This window comes from Maniola jurtina, chromosome 1, assembly GCF_905333055.1.
Source record: "Maniola jurtina chromosome 1, ilManJurt1.1, whole genome shotgun sequence".
Taxonomy (NCBI): Eukaryota; Metazoa; Arthropoda; class Insecta; order Lepidoptera; family Nymphalidae; genus Maniola; species Maniola jurtina.
The window spans coordinates 16706007-16721051 of record NC_060029.1 but is presented as its reverse complement, the minus strand read 5'-3'; the positions used below and the strand labels follow the sequence as shown (position 1 = coordinate 16721051).

At 39.9% G+C, this 15045-nt stretch overlaps 1 protein-coding gene across 1 annotated transcript; it reads right to left on the bottom strand.

Annotated features, from left to right (window-relative positions):
* Positions 1-1472: 1472 nt before the first annotated feature.
* LOC123864762 lies at positions 1473-13220 on the bottom strand. The gene is made up of 4 exons (XM_045905425.1): positions 11850-13220; positions 7468-7658; positions 2038-4091; positions 1473-2004 (listed from the first exon to the last, which is right to left on the bottom strand). The coding sequence occupies exons 1-2, from the start codon at positions 12645-12647 to the stop codon at positions 7473-7475; spliced, it is 984 nt and encodes a 327-aa protein (XP_045761381.1). The 5' UTR covers positions 12648-13220; the 3' UTR covers positions 1473-2004; positions 2038-4091; positions 7468-7472.
* Between the last annotated feature and the right edge of the window lie 1825 nt (positions 13221-15045).

The following is a 15045-nucleotide window of genomic DNA, read 5'->3' as shown; positions in this document are numbered from 1 at the left end:
TCAATCAAATATGGCGTTATGCACCAAGACCTAAATGCACTAAGAGTGACAACAATCAAAAAGTTTTATCGTTGTTTGTAGCACAAGCGCCGTAATACGTGCGCGGGACTGCTGACTGATTCGATTGTCAGGTTGTATGCGCCCGGATTTCAGAAGCGGACAGGCGACGGACGACGGGCAGGAATCGCCGAATCGTCCGTCGTAATTAACGCATTTGTTATGGCGAAATTCTCTTCGAACACTCCCAAGTCTCAACTCAATCATTGCTCACCCTGTAATTCTTAGGGTTCCGTATCTCTATTTAACTTAAAGACTGCTCTAACTTGAATATAACCAACCGAAAATAATCCACTATAATAATATATAAGTCCGCACGATGGACCGGCGATATAAAGCGGCTGGCGGGAAGAGGCTAGATGAGGAAGGCTGAGGACCGGGTGTGGTACCGCTCTATGGGGAAGGGCTATGTCCAACAGGGAAGTCCACAGACTGATAATGATGATGATGATGATAATATAAGTATACCTACCTACAGCTTATAAACAAACCAAATTAACTAACAATAATCAAGGACTTTACACATTGGTACTTATTAGGTCAACAAACTCAGAATTAGATACAATTAAGACGTGCGGCAAGTGTTATAAAAACTGTAGATATAAGAGATCTAACACTAAATTATGTAAATGATGCCAACGACTTCATCCGCGTGGATCCTAGGACTTTTAATCCCGCGGGAAATATATCTAAATTACCTAATAGCTCCTGCTATGCATCGAACCCAGGACCTATAGTCCCATATTTATTGTATAAACGCAGCGCAGCGCTCACCACTGAGCCAGGGAGGTCGACAATCTAGCAATTGTCTCAGTATGCTTACACGGGCAATTGAATTTCCTCAATTCCAGGCAGTTTAGTCAATTATGACGTCACGATCACATCAAGCAATACCTGAAGATTTCAGCAATGTTATGCAAAATGATTACTCGAGATTGCTCCACTTATTGTTCCAGATTAATCCATAGGTATGTTGCTGAGCAACAATTGCTCAAAAATTGCTAATGTGAGCGCACCAGCTTATGTTATTTACAAACCATATCCGTAATGAGTTCAAGGTTAAGTATATCAATTTGACATTAGCTGGCTGATAAAGTAGGCCCGGTACTTGACTGGTTTTTTATGATAATATTATAATAGCTAGGTAACCTCATCAATCTTTATTTGCTATAATACTTACCTAGCTATCAAAATCGAATCATTTATTTGCTGATTGTAGGTAGGTAGGTACATAAATTAGTTGTTAAGTACAGATTTTTTTTGTTTCGAGCCACAATCTGCCATACCACAGTTTTACGATGTTGAAATTGTGGCCATATACCATGGCTTGCAAAATACATAAAAAAAAATAATATTGATCAATAAACAGAAAACGCAACGGGCTCGGTGCGGAAGGAGTTTATTAAAACACGATGTAGAGTGATGTCATATTATCATTTTTTATTAAGATTTTTCATAGCTTTGATCACAATCGCATGCATGCATAGGTATGTAGCATAATAAATATTATTATGAATACTTAACAAAACTTATGCATAATTATTTTCATACATCTACCTACGCCCGTTCGGAATTCCACAAATAAAAGAATGGCAGTTTTATAAAATTGAAAAAAAAATATCTTATCAGTATAAACTGCTTCAATTTGAAAGAAAAAGAACTTTCGGGTTTACAGCATGCTTTCAATAAACTCATAATTTTCGTTAATAAAATTATCGCATTGACTTTGCCGTGAAAAAGAATATACTGAATTTGATTAAATATTATTAGAATTAAACAAGAATAAAAGGGTTGAAGTCACACAGTTATCATCGATTCGGACTTATTTATTCATTGAAAATGCAATAGATAATATTTTTATTTAATGTGAAATGATCTCTACAGATGTGATTTCAACCTTACAATTTAAAAGAATGAAAAAATTTTGATTGGATGGGCGTAAAATGACTAGCTATAGAGCTAACGTCATTTTCAAAGCACAGCAAAGGCCCAAGGTCTATTGGTAAAAAAACTAAAAAAGAAAAAAATACTTATGATTTATATTATCTGTAAAGTAAGTTCTTAATAATTTAAATTCCGAACGTTGGAGCTCTTTATCATCAACTAACATAAATCTTAGCACTACATAGTAAATCGTAACTTAATTATTATCGAAGAACATACAAATCACTAACCATTTACTTTTCAGTCTTAGAGTTCCTATGCATAGATGAAAATTATTAAGTATAAAACATAAAGACTAGGTTATTTATATTATTCTCAGAGTTACAGAATAAATATAAGCATCAGTGCTAAGGAAAAAGGATGGACGGTTAGATAAGTATTGAGAGACATGGCTGCTAACTATAAGCGTAAGTCTAAAGCTTAGAGTCACTCAGGGCGATGGAGACAGCTAAGTTCAGAGTTATTCTACGTGATCAAATCAGAAATGAGAAGGCCTGTAGAAGAATCAGAGTAACCGACACAGCTCAACGGGTTGGGAGCTGAATTTATGATAGAAGAACCAATTAAGACGTGGGGGTTTCAATATGTTGTAATGGCGACCTCGCCCCTGAAACCGCAGCATTGGCAGACCCCCTATGAACAGATGACACAAACAATCATTTGGAGCCGCTGGGCAGCTTCGGCATATTTAATTTTGTTTTTACGTCCCGTCTATCTTTTTTCTTTAGTCTATATTATGACAAAAAATGAATTACATAAGACTAGGTAGGTAACTATACAATGAGATTATTAAATAAGAATAATGTAGACGAAACAAAAACTAAATTGCTATTTAATGTTAAAATAGCTGCAGGAATTCACATAGGATGTATACTGTAGGTAGTTATTATCCACCTGCTTATAAAATATCCGTTTATTAGGGTTCCGTATTCGAAGGATGCCAACGGGATCCTATTACTAAGCCTCCGCTGTCCGTCCGTCCGTCTGTCTGTCAGCAGGCGGTCCCATCCCATGAACCGTAATAGGAGATGAAAACAGAGTGTGTATTTCTATTGCCGCTGTAACAACAAATAATGGAAAACCAAGATGGTGAATTTCAATATAGCCGCCAAGTAAATTTAAAAAGTTTAAAAAGTACAATAATGTCTTGTACGATTGTACAGAACCCTTTGTGTGCGAGTCTGACCCGCGCTTGACTGATTTTTTATACTATGCGAACTGGTTCCCTCCTAGTTATTTAGTTAGTTAAATCATCATTATTATTATGTTTCGCATGTTAGTAATTTTATGATTGCTTTAGGTTAGGGGCAACATGCTTACACCTGCAGAGTTGACCAAATATTACATAAACTAACTACAACTTATGCCTACTTGTTTAATATTAGCATTGAAGATACGAGGATAGAGGACGATTCAGACAACAATTGTGTTATATGTACAATCTATAGGTTGGATTTAAAAACATAGGGGTTGCATAAAGGGTGGTTACACATGTCGTTTGAATCGTTCTCTAAAGAAGCCCCTATCTGACTATGAATTCCAGTGTCCAGCTGTGGACGCTCGGTTGAAACGATGACGGGGCAGAGATAATGCATGTATAGTTATTATATCTAGGCAGTTAAGGCGCTAATTCACTAGGACACCAGTGGTAGCGCTACCAGGTTGCGCTACCGACCAAAATGCAAAAGTTCTATGGAGGGTACCTCACCTGGTGTCCGTTTGGTTGCATAGCCAATAGAGCTGCACACATTTTTTTGGTAGCGCAACCTGTGGGATGATTTGCTCAGTAATTATCATTGAATGAAAGCCATCAAGATAATTTGACATTTACTTTTAAATCTATTGAAAGATTTCTACGGGAACATTTTTTCATATCGCTCAGTGAAGCAGCAATGTAGAACCAACCAATGTCAAATGAGTTCAATAGCTTTCATTTAGTTATGATCTCTCAGTTAGCGAATCATCCAGCCTGGTTACGCCACCACTGGTGTCCTAATGGGATAGGGCACATAAACTATTATAATAATATAAACATAGCAGATAAATGACGCTTTGCATCGCAGGGCCACGGACCTCTTCTTATCTCGTCACTGGAACAAGGAGAGAGTTTCAGTGTAAATATTATGATCAAAACGTGCTCGACATTCGTCGATCTTTAAATAAAATGTAAGTAAGTAAATAAATTGATAAGTTTAACCTTGACCAAGTAATCACTGAAATTGAACCAATTGTGATGAAATACAAATTGTAAACTATCTCTATACAACGAAAAACAAGGATTGCTACTTTGGCGACTTCTATGGCGCAGTGGTGAGCGCTGTGATAATATAAGTGGGAGGTCCCAGGTTCGATTCCCGATAAGGACAGTTTGGGAATTCATGATTTCTAGATTACCTATGGTCTGCTCTGGTGGCAAGTTAAACCTATGGCTTGTTACCGTACTACCGGCAAAGCCGTGCTACCGAGTGGTTAAATGTACCGTGTAGAAATCGATATAACCATAGATAAGAAAGAAATTATCTATGGATATAACACTGTCATACTTACCCCTTCCAAGTTAGCCCGCTTCCATCTTAGACTGCATCATCCTGGTAAGATTGCAGTCAAGGCCTAACTTGTAATAGAATTTAAAAAATCCTTCAAATCTTGCAAAGAGTCTTTGCCATTTGTGCATTGTTGAGTCAGAAATACAATTTTTTTGAGTGATCTGGAATGGAGACCGCGTACCAACAAGCGCAGTGTGGGACGACCTCCAACCTGCTGGACTGACGACCTTAAGAAGGTAAGGCGACCTTAAGGACGACCATAGTGAGAAGTGGATGAATGATAAGGCGGAGGACCATGTGGTGGTGCGCTCTTACGAAAGCCATGTTCAGGTGTAGACGCAAACAGGCTGATTGATTGATTGAGTCAGAAATAGTCAGCCATGTTTCCTTGCATGGCAAGTAGGTACTCATCTATTTATAACCGATGCTTATAACAAATCTATTGATAGGCATACAATTAGTAAAATCGCAACATGAGTAGGTAGAGTTGCCGATCAAGTAATTTTCGTGTCCACCGTTACGGTGAGCAGCCCGCGCTGGTACCAACTAACGTAATGAGGTTCCCTTACGACACAGCGACAAGTTGACGATGCGATATTGAAGGGCTACGATATTACGATGCGATATTGAGAAGCTGTGGCTTACAGCTGCTATGACAGAACTTGTCACCACACCTCACACACATTGTAAATGCGTAAGTGTGTTTGTTTGTTGATTTGTCCTTCAATCACGCCACAACAGAACAACAAAATGGCGTAATTTTTTGCACGGATTTTGTCAAGGAACTGAAGAGTGACATAGGTTTTTATACCGGATAATCAAAGAGTTTCTACAGGATTGTAAAAACCTAAATCCACGCGGACGAAGTCGTGGGCATCAGCTAGTAGTACATAAGTTTGACAGTTACAGTGTCACGATCGCTATCTCCTCTCATGGCCGACATCACTATAAAACAAATCATTATAAATACGAAAGTGTTTATTTCTTGGTTTATTGGTTTATATCCTTCAATAATGTCGCCAATGGAGCAAGAATTTTTTTGCAAGGACATAGTCAAAGAGCTGGATAGTAACATCAGCTACCTTTTATCTTGAAAAATCAAAGGATTCTCACGGGATTTTTGAACCCTAAATCCACGCGGATAGAGTCACGGGCATTAGCTAGTTCTCAATATATTCAGTCAATTTGGGATCGTAGCAATAGCAATTAATATTCTTAATCACAACTTTCATGTTTTGTTTCAATGCCTATTAGAAACGTCAGATGAGATTTTAATATAGATTCTTTGACTAGTAAAATTAGAAATATTGAAAATGAAATATCGTTTTCTATTAATAATAAGCATTTGTAGAATTTCTTTCTTGAATCTGAACTACTCGTAACATAAATTATAGAATTTTATAAAGTATCGTATCGTGTATTGTAAGTAATCGCTGTAGGTACCAGCGAATCGTTTCCACGATAATTTACCGTGCCAAAACTGCCTTGCTTGTAAGCAATTGATAAATGCAAAGTTAATGCTATAGTATGATTTTGATAAAATTAGATACGAACTAGGTTAAAATTGTAGACAAGTCATGCAAATATGATGTCATTTAAGATTTTAGTCATATTTATATCTGAGTTTCATGACGCCTCTTTTCAATAGAAATTGCTTTCGGAAACGATGGTAGAGTCTTAAACTTGATATAATATTACAGATGACACAGGCTATGTATTAATGAATATATTTATACTGTACGCCACAAAATTAATACAGAATAAACACAAACAAAGCAAGATAAAAATATAGGCAGGTACAATTTGGCGGGCTTAGCGATGTCTTTTAGACAACCAAAATGGTGCAGAACATAGCTATAGATATTAGAGGTATTGTACATGAAATAAATAAATCCACTTCTTTCTCTTTTCCTTCATGCCCGTGCGCATGTCCGTGCCCGTGCAGCATCGACCATGCATGGTTCGGTCGAAACTAAATCGACCTTTAGACGGCTTAACAACTAGATGCTGGCCAAATACATATTAGCAGACTTTTAATGCATGGAGAATTCTCAGATATGCAGGTTTCTTAATGATGTTTTCCTTCCTGAAAACGTTTGAACTCCGGAGAATTCCGGCGCGTGCGTGCGGCACGGGCCGGTCTAAACTAAATCGCCCTTTAGACAGCTTAACAAGGGTGGTAACCGGTAGTGTGTAACAGCGTCCATAGCTCACTCTCTATTAGCTCGTTTGGCTTGTCCGCGCCGTGCTCGGATTGAATTACTCCACCGAGCTATTGCTGCATCGTGCGTGTTTGTTGAGCTTTATGTTCATAGACAAGTAGCTATTTATTAGTTATTGTTAGGGTTAGTAGGTACCTACGTACATCGACCACCCTAGTCGAAATTGCATTCGTTATTAGCGCACCTTGTGGTCACTTGAGTACGAAGCTGATTCATCATCGTCATCATAATAAACCCATCGCCAGCCAACTACTGAGAACGGGTCTCCTCTCAGAATGAGAAGGAGGTGGAGCGAGAGCGAGAGCTGGACGCTGGCGCACATCCGCTCCGCAAACGAAGACAGGGGTGAAGAAGGAGACATTATGCTCACCTTCTCCTGCACTAGAAAATTGGTGTTTAAACCTGTGCCGGGACGTCTCAGTCACATACGAAACGGATCCTAAGACGCTTCATACTTGACGCGGACGGTACCGCTGGGTTTTTAGTGAGTATGCTGTAGCATTGCCAGAGAGTCCCACATACCCGCTTTTGTGTAGGATACGTATTGCATTCTTACCATTGCAAAAAGTTCATCGGACCATCGAATCGAATGAAGCGAAGGCGAAGAGAAAATCGGAGGAGTGTTTAGTGGGGCGCTCTCGATACGGGCCATGTTCCCAGTGGACGAACGCAGGGATTGGATTGGATCGGAAATGCACCTGGATCACACGATGTAGTTCCTGCCGGGCTGGCGGCGTCCGAAGGCGAAGGGCCACAGGCGCGTGCGGCGCGCGGCGACCACGTCTCCGCGCAGCAGCGCCACCACGTCGTCCAAGTAGCGCAGCGAGCGCGACTCCGCCGCCAGCGCGCGCGCCGCCGCCGCGCAGCGCCCGGCGCGCGCGCTCTGCACCTGCCACATCGACCACATTAGAATCACATATACAGGTGCAACTCGTAATTATTGATCTCGTAAATCTGCGTAAGTATAGCGTGCATCTGGATTCTGACCACACAAACAACTGCCACCATCACCACAGCACAATTAAATAATGCAATCAAAATAATTTAGAAATTATAAAAATTCCCCGCCGCGCTGAGTTCGTGTTTATTCGGGCTACTGTCAAAAACTACTGCACAGATTTTCGTACGGTTTTCACCAATAGAAAGAAGGATTATTCGCGAAGGTTATAGGCTATTTTGTGAACATTTCGCGAACTCAAACTCGATTGCCATCTCGAACTGTCACGTACCATAATTAATAAAGTATATTAATAAAATAATATGGGCACTATTCCTTATAGGTGCTTAGACTAGATATCAGTCGGTTTGTATACACAAAAGAACCGAAATTTCAGACCCAATCTGACCTAATTGAACCCAAAACCCCTAATAAAAGACCCCAATTGGAAAAGATCGGATATAACACAATCTGGCTATAATATTATGTTAACTAATCTGAACCAGATAATCTAAATCCGACCAGTCCAAAACAATCTGGTTAAAATCAATTTCTAACTTTAGATAATTCTTGGTATCAAGCACCCGACAGCTTTAAAATCATGGCAAAGTTGATTTTTTAATCCCCATAACTTTTTGGATTTTGAATTTCTCAGTACAAGTCAGTCAAGTACATTATTAATTGCTTATTAATTCTAAAACATAACCGGTTTGATCGCGTATTCAATGAGGCCAATGATCCCATTTATTTTTAACATTGAAAAATAACAAATTTTGAAAGGAATGTTTCTAGATTGCTGCATGCAGCGGATTCGAAATTTTCTCAAAAAAAATAATTATTAAATCGTTGTTATAATGTGACTGTTATTTTAAGTAGAGCTGTAGGTAGTAATTAGTTTATTATTATTTTAGGAAGGCGGAACAAAAACGTGTAATTTACATTTAAATTTTAAACAACATCAACTTAATAAATTATGCAGGATTAATGCATGTCTGTATAGTTATAATTATACCTAACTAGTTTTTGCCCTTGGGTTCGGTCGCGTAGTAGGTATTTACCAAATCGACTTTGTTGAAATTGCGACGTTTTATGTTGGGAGTTTCAGAGTTTATCGATTACAAGCAAACATCCAAATCTTTCCTAGTAATGTAAGTACAGAATTAGGTATGAATTATGTTATAGTATAGACATAATAGGATAATTAGATGTATAAAGTCATTAAACCTGTCTTGGTTTTAAAAATCACGCTTGATCTAAATCAGCCTACCTACCAGACCCGATGTAGGTATTTGAGATTGATCTGAACACGTGGGCGAAACCAAGGACACAAGCTATCAAAACTAATTTTATAAAGAGGAAAGATTTGTTTGTTTGTAATGGATAAACTCAAAAACTACTGAACCGATTTTAAAAATTTTCCTACCTGTAGAAAGCTACATTATCAGCGAATAACATAGGCTATATTTTATTTCCAAAAAAATAGAGATCGCTAAGAAAATTGTTATAGTGTGGTTAAATCGGAGAAAATCGTCTCATCTGAGAATTTCCTTGTCGCGCGCTGCGTGAATAGTTACAGTTACAATAAAACAATGGAAGATGGAATTACTACTCTTAGAAAGTCTCAAAAAAACCCGCGATTACAGATACTCAATAATGAAACTTTGACTGATAACTAAAAATACTAAAGTAAAATCTGTAAGCCGTGGACTTGAACTATGTTATTTCACGATATGGCACCCATGCGAAGCCGGAGATCGCTAGCCCATACTAATATTATAAATGAGAAAGTGTGTCTGTCTGTCTGTCTATCTGTCTGTCTGCTACCTTTTCACGGCCCAACAGCGTAACCGATTCTGACGAAATTTGGTATAGGGTTAGGTTATATCCCGGGGACGGACATAGGCTACTTTTTATCCCAGAAAATCAAACAGTTCCCACGGGATCCATAAAAATCTAAATCCACGCGGACGAAGTCGCGGGCATCTCTAGTACAGTATAAAGTGTTTACAAATTCTACAAACGTTTAGGAGAACACATTCACTTGGTAATAGAAAGCTCGGTTCAATTTTAACTAGAGATTAATCATTAAATTGGTTGGATGGAGAGAGATCCCGACATTCCCGGGGAGCCTCCAGTTCAAAGGAAAAATCAGCGGCGTAACCAAACATGTCCGTTTACTACGCGCCGTCCTTATTATGTAGGGTTGCTATTTAATTATGGACACTTAGTTTATGGTATTTATTTACCCCCGACCCAAAAAGAGGGGTGTTATAAGTTTGACGTATCTGTGTATCTGTCTGTGGCATCGTAGCTCCTAAACTAATGAACCGATTTTAATTTAGTTTTTTTTTTGTTTGAAAGGTCGCTTGATCGAGAGTGTTCTTGGCTATATACCAAGAAAATCCGTTCAGCCGTTTGAAAGTTATCAGCTCTTATCTAGTTACTGTAACCTTCACTTGTCGGGGGTGTTATAAATTTTTAATTTACCTACACTTGTTAAGTTTTTTTCGCAACAGAAAATTTTCAATTAATTTAATGGGGCAATAGTTTTAACTTCAATAATCATGTAGGCACGATCACTTATTCGATCTTTTTCCCAGCATAATTAACGTCTACGATTTTTCGATAAATATCAAATGATAATAATGATTTGTAGACTGATTATAATAATTAAAATACTATGCGCACACATTCTAAGGTTGAATATATTGCATTGACGTCATATTTTGTAGTTTATTTCGACAGGTATATCTTAATTTGATCTTACAGCTAAGCGGAGTTTTTGATGGTGCAATTTTTATTTCACTGATTTCATTGGCAGATAATGAATTTTGAGTTTTGAAAAAGGAGCAGTATGCAGATCTAGACATATCTAGACACTCAGTTTTCTGCATTTTATAATATTACTTAGTCACAGAAATCTGTGATATTAGAATGGATAAAATTAGTGTATTCTATCCGATATTAATATACCAACGCATGGTGTCTCTACAGGTATACGCATGTAAGCAGGGAAACGAATGTGTGTGACCAAACGATAAAATAATAAACACACATATTTAAGCCACCACCGCGCCATCGTTCCACCGCACCACCGCACCACCGCACCACCGCACCACCGCACCACCGCACCACCGCACCACCGCACCACCGCACCATCGCCGGTAAACAAAGATTAATTAGGGATTGTTATTGGACCATTAAATGCATGCTTGTTTTACCTAAATCCATTCGGTTCATTAACGGATTACGCTGACCGATTGAATTATATTGATTTCATGATTTAATAAACCTGATACGATAAAACAATGTTAATTTTTTTTAAGTCTTTTATTGTTGTTACACACATTTTAGCATTTGTAATATTAATTAGTATTATGAATTTTATCATTGGCTTTGTGAGACAAGTAATTAGGCAAGTATATCGTGTAATGATTTCTCGTGTTTAATTATTTGTTTATCGTGTTTTATTTTGTAATTCTGTAAAAGTCAGAGCAGTAGAGTCAGTTGTAAAGAATTTGCACCAGAATTTACCAAGTATTATTTACACCATGTGGTACAGTGAGTGGCGCGGTTCTTTTATGGTATCTCCAGGAGACGGTAATCACCTTCAATTTTAGCCATCACTTCGTCTAGATAAAACTAGCACTCTTCAGAATTCTGCTCGAGATAAAAGTCTATACACACTGCGTGACTTCGAAACAACAGTGGTACCTACCTAGTCCTTCCACAAAATAAGAAGTTGGTTTTACTTTGCTCATAGCAAACCCTGAATTCCTAATAGGTACCTAATTTTTGTGTCTGCCTCGATTTGAGCCCATTCTACCAAACCCGGACCTAACAAAATGCGAGGCGATTAATCGAACCGTAGCACTAGAAAAGTTGCTATGTACATGAAAAAAATGTAATAACTACGTATGTGCATCTATTAAAAAAACGCTTCAACGAGTATTGTACTTTAACGAGTTGTAAGAATTTTCTTGCTCAGTAATTATTTTCTACAGGTAAACTAGTTACATTGAAAAGTGCGTGAATTTTGCAAAAGCGTTTTGAAATATGGTGCAATAACAGTGGTAATGTGGTGGCAGTCGTCAGTGGGTACCAACGTCAGAGGTCGCGGCGGGAAACGCGCCGAGCCAGCACCTGGATGTCCTCGTGGATGCCCGCCAACTCCTCGTGGAGACTCCGGGACTCCACCAGCAAAGCATCCAGCTTCCGAGCCGCAGCAGTCAGCCCACAGTCCTCAAAATCCTCGTCGTCCTCCACAGCGAGAGCGAGCTTCGCTAACCTATCCCTCTCCATAGCCTCTCGGATCCCTCCGCCTCTTTTCCGAAATTCCATCAACAACTCTCGACGGAGACTGTCTCCAGAAAGCTCATCTTCCTCTGCCTCTCTCAATTCATCAGCTAACGACCTTTCTTTACTAGAACTAGAGTTACTAACTACGGAATTGTGCTTCTGCTCCGATTCTTCCTCGCTATCTTCGAGATTTGCGGATAATCTCGAATTTTGTTCAGGTGTAGAGTAGCCATTGGGAGCGTTGAAGAGAGCTCGTTGGAGGAATCTCCTCGTGTCTTCGTCGTAGGGTCTGACGAGTCCTCGCCTCGGCGTGGGCCTCACGATCGCCTCGAGAGCGTCGTTCCCCGGGTCCTCGGGGCGTAACAGTTCTAGAATCCTCGCGCGCGGCGGTGAAATCGTGAGCACATCCAATTTCGACACCAACTTTCCTTTGACCACTGAAGCGTGAATATCACTAGAGTTTTTAATGGAGGGAACATACTCGCGGATGTTTTCGTTTATGAATCGGTAGTTGCGGAGTCTGATGCCCTCGAACGATTCGTTCGGGATGGTTTGGGGCACGGTCTCGTCGAAGATGTTCGGCGCGGCGGATGCCACCGGCGCGTTCTCGGCGGGAGCCTGCGCGCGGCCACACGCGCTCATGTCGCGGTCGACCGACGCGCGCTCGCGCACTGACTGACTCACTAACGTATAAATTCACTCCATGAAAGCGGCACGCGCACGCACGATAACATTTATTAAACAAATTTTAATTTGCTTCACCGTAGTCAGAAACTTGATTTTTGACGGACAAACTGGTAATGGCTACAGAGTACAGACGTGCCAGATACCAACGATTCCAACAGGTTAGTTGCGGACACGTTTATTAGGTACTATTTCATAACAATTATGCCAGCGGACATTGACGTAAGTATTATAATTTACTAATGCATCCACCCTTGAGACGGTGTAGGAATTAGGTAGGTACTTAAGTTGGCAACTGGAATGGAGAGACTTGCCACATTAGGTTTTGCAGCTGCAGACTTACGTTAGAGTTGGAAGATGGCACATTCCATTCTATACCTTTTTTTAGATTGCATGTATCTCTACGATATGTAGTCCACACACGATATTAACCATTATTTTAAGCAACTTCCGAGTATTCGTAGACCGCGCGCGAGCGTCCTTAACGCGACGCCTCGAGTGCCGACAACGGCGAATAGACGGACAGCGCGTCGTCGCCGTCCCATCGGAACTGCATCAGAGCTGCATATAGATAATTCAATTTAAAAGCTATTTACGTTCGCAGAGTGACCACTCGTACCTGGGAGCTGTCATTTTACCAACTAGAGCAGCAATGCCCCGCAAAATGTGCTCTACTAAACTAGTTTACCAGTCGTGTTTTGTATCATTCAATAAATTGACACTAAGGGCTGATTTAGCAATCGTCAAATAACTTTTATCTGAGGACTAAGTTTGAGGTTTTGACAGTAAATTGTTGTCGTATAGGAAATCTATCAAAACGTCAAATTTCTTTCTTAAATAAATGTTATTTGATTGGAAAATTGGTCCTAAAACTGCTTTTACTCTGTTATAGTAGGTATAACAAATTATTATGATGAAATTCTTATGGTAGCGAAGCAGGAGTAAAAAAGATAAATCCGTACTTCCATACTAATTACTAATCAGCAGTAATTAATGGTTAGCAATAATTATTCCTAATGCTTACTAATTACTAATTTAACTAATAATATCTTAAATGCGAAAGTGTGTCTGTCTGTTTGCTAGCATTTAACAGCCCATCCGATTAACCGACTTGGACAAAATTTGGTACAAAAATAGCCGGTAACCCGTAAAATCCCGGAAAATCAAAGAGATGAAATGGGAATTAAAGGGATCCTCCGTGCGTCGATGATAAAAATAATTAAACGACACGAGTTCCTTCGTAAAATTTAGTTTTAATTTTTTCTCACAACAACATAAAAAAATAAACAACGTTAACCAAACAGTCTTGACGTATATCTTATGAGTGAAGGTTTTTTCTTTTTTTCAAACTTTTATTTTTAAATAAGTATGTGTGTAACCTACATCACTCCCCTCCAGAGGCCGTGTCTACGGACGATAATAATCCGGAAACCGTACTCGTCTACCGGAACGCGTGGTTCGCAATCCGATATTGTCTCCAGCTTGTTGCTGGGGAACATCTGGAGGTTTGTGTTGGGGAGGATTAGGTGGTTTGGGAAAGAGAGTATCGTCGGACGATATGTAGGCTGGTTTAAGTCGGTCAATTGATACAGTCACGTCTCGGCCCTTAACTTTTAATCTAAAGGTTTTAGCGCCTCTCTTTAAAACCTCGTATGGCCCTGTATAAGCTGGCTGCAAGGCACCATGTAGCGTGTCTTCCCTAAGGAATACGTGGCTGCAGGTGCTCAGCTCTTTAAATACGAAGGTTTTAGGTTTAGAGTGGTGCTGAGTTGGTACTGGTTGTAGCTTCTCGGCAAAGGATCTCAAGCGAGCTGAGAAGTCGGTGATGTCGGTGGTGTAGCTTGCGATATTTTGGCCAAAAAATTCGCCAGGTAAGCGAAGTGGTTCACCGTACACCAGCTCGGCTGATGAGGCGTTAAGATCCTCTTTTATTGCGCTTCTTATGCCAAGAAGTACAAGTGGTAGTGACTCGGTCCAATTCTCGTCGGCGTGACAAGTTATAGCTGCTTTCAGCTGTCGATGAAAGCGCTCGACTAAACCGTTGCACTGTGGGTGGTAAGCGGTTGTGCTGCGGTGCTGAAATCCAATGGATTTGGCCAACTGCTGGAAAAGTGCCGATTGAAACTGCATTCCCCGATCCGTTATGACATCCACTAGACTTCCGTAGCGCGACACCCAACAGGAAACAAAGGCTTTGGCAACCGTCTCGGCGGTTATGTCGGTGATTGGGACAGCTTCCGGCCATCGCGTGAAGCGATCGACGGCTGTCAAGCAATACCGAAAACCGTTTGAATATGGTAGTGGGCCGACCAGGTCTATGTGGACATGTTTGAATCGCGCTGAAGGTAAAGGAAGC

Excerpts from the sequence above, each read along its gene's own strand:
- LOC123864762 (XM_045905425.1), bottom strand. The coding sequence starts at position 12,647 with ATGAGCGCGTGTGGCCGCGCGCAGGCTCCCGCCGAGAACGCGCCGGTG. Across the intron at positions 7,659-11,849 it reads GCATCCACGAGGACATCCAG|GTGCAGAGCGCGCGCGCCGG; the intron begins GTGCTGGCTCGG and ends TCGATGTGGCAG.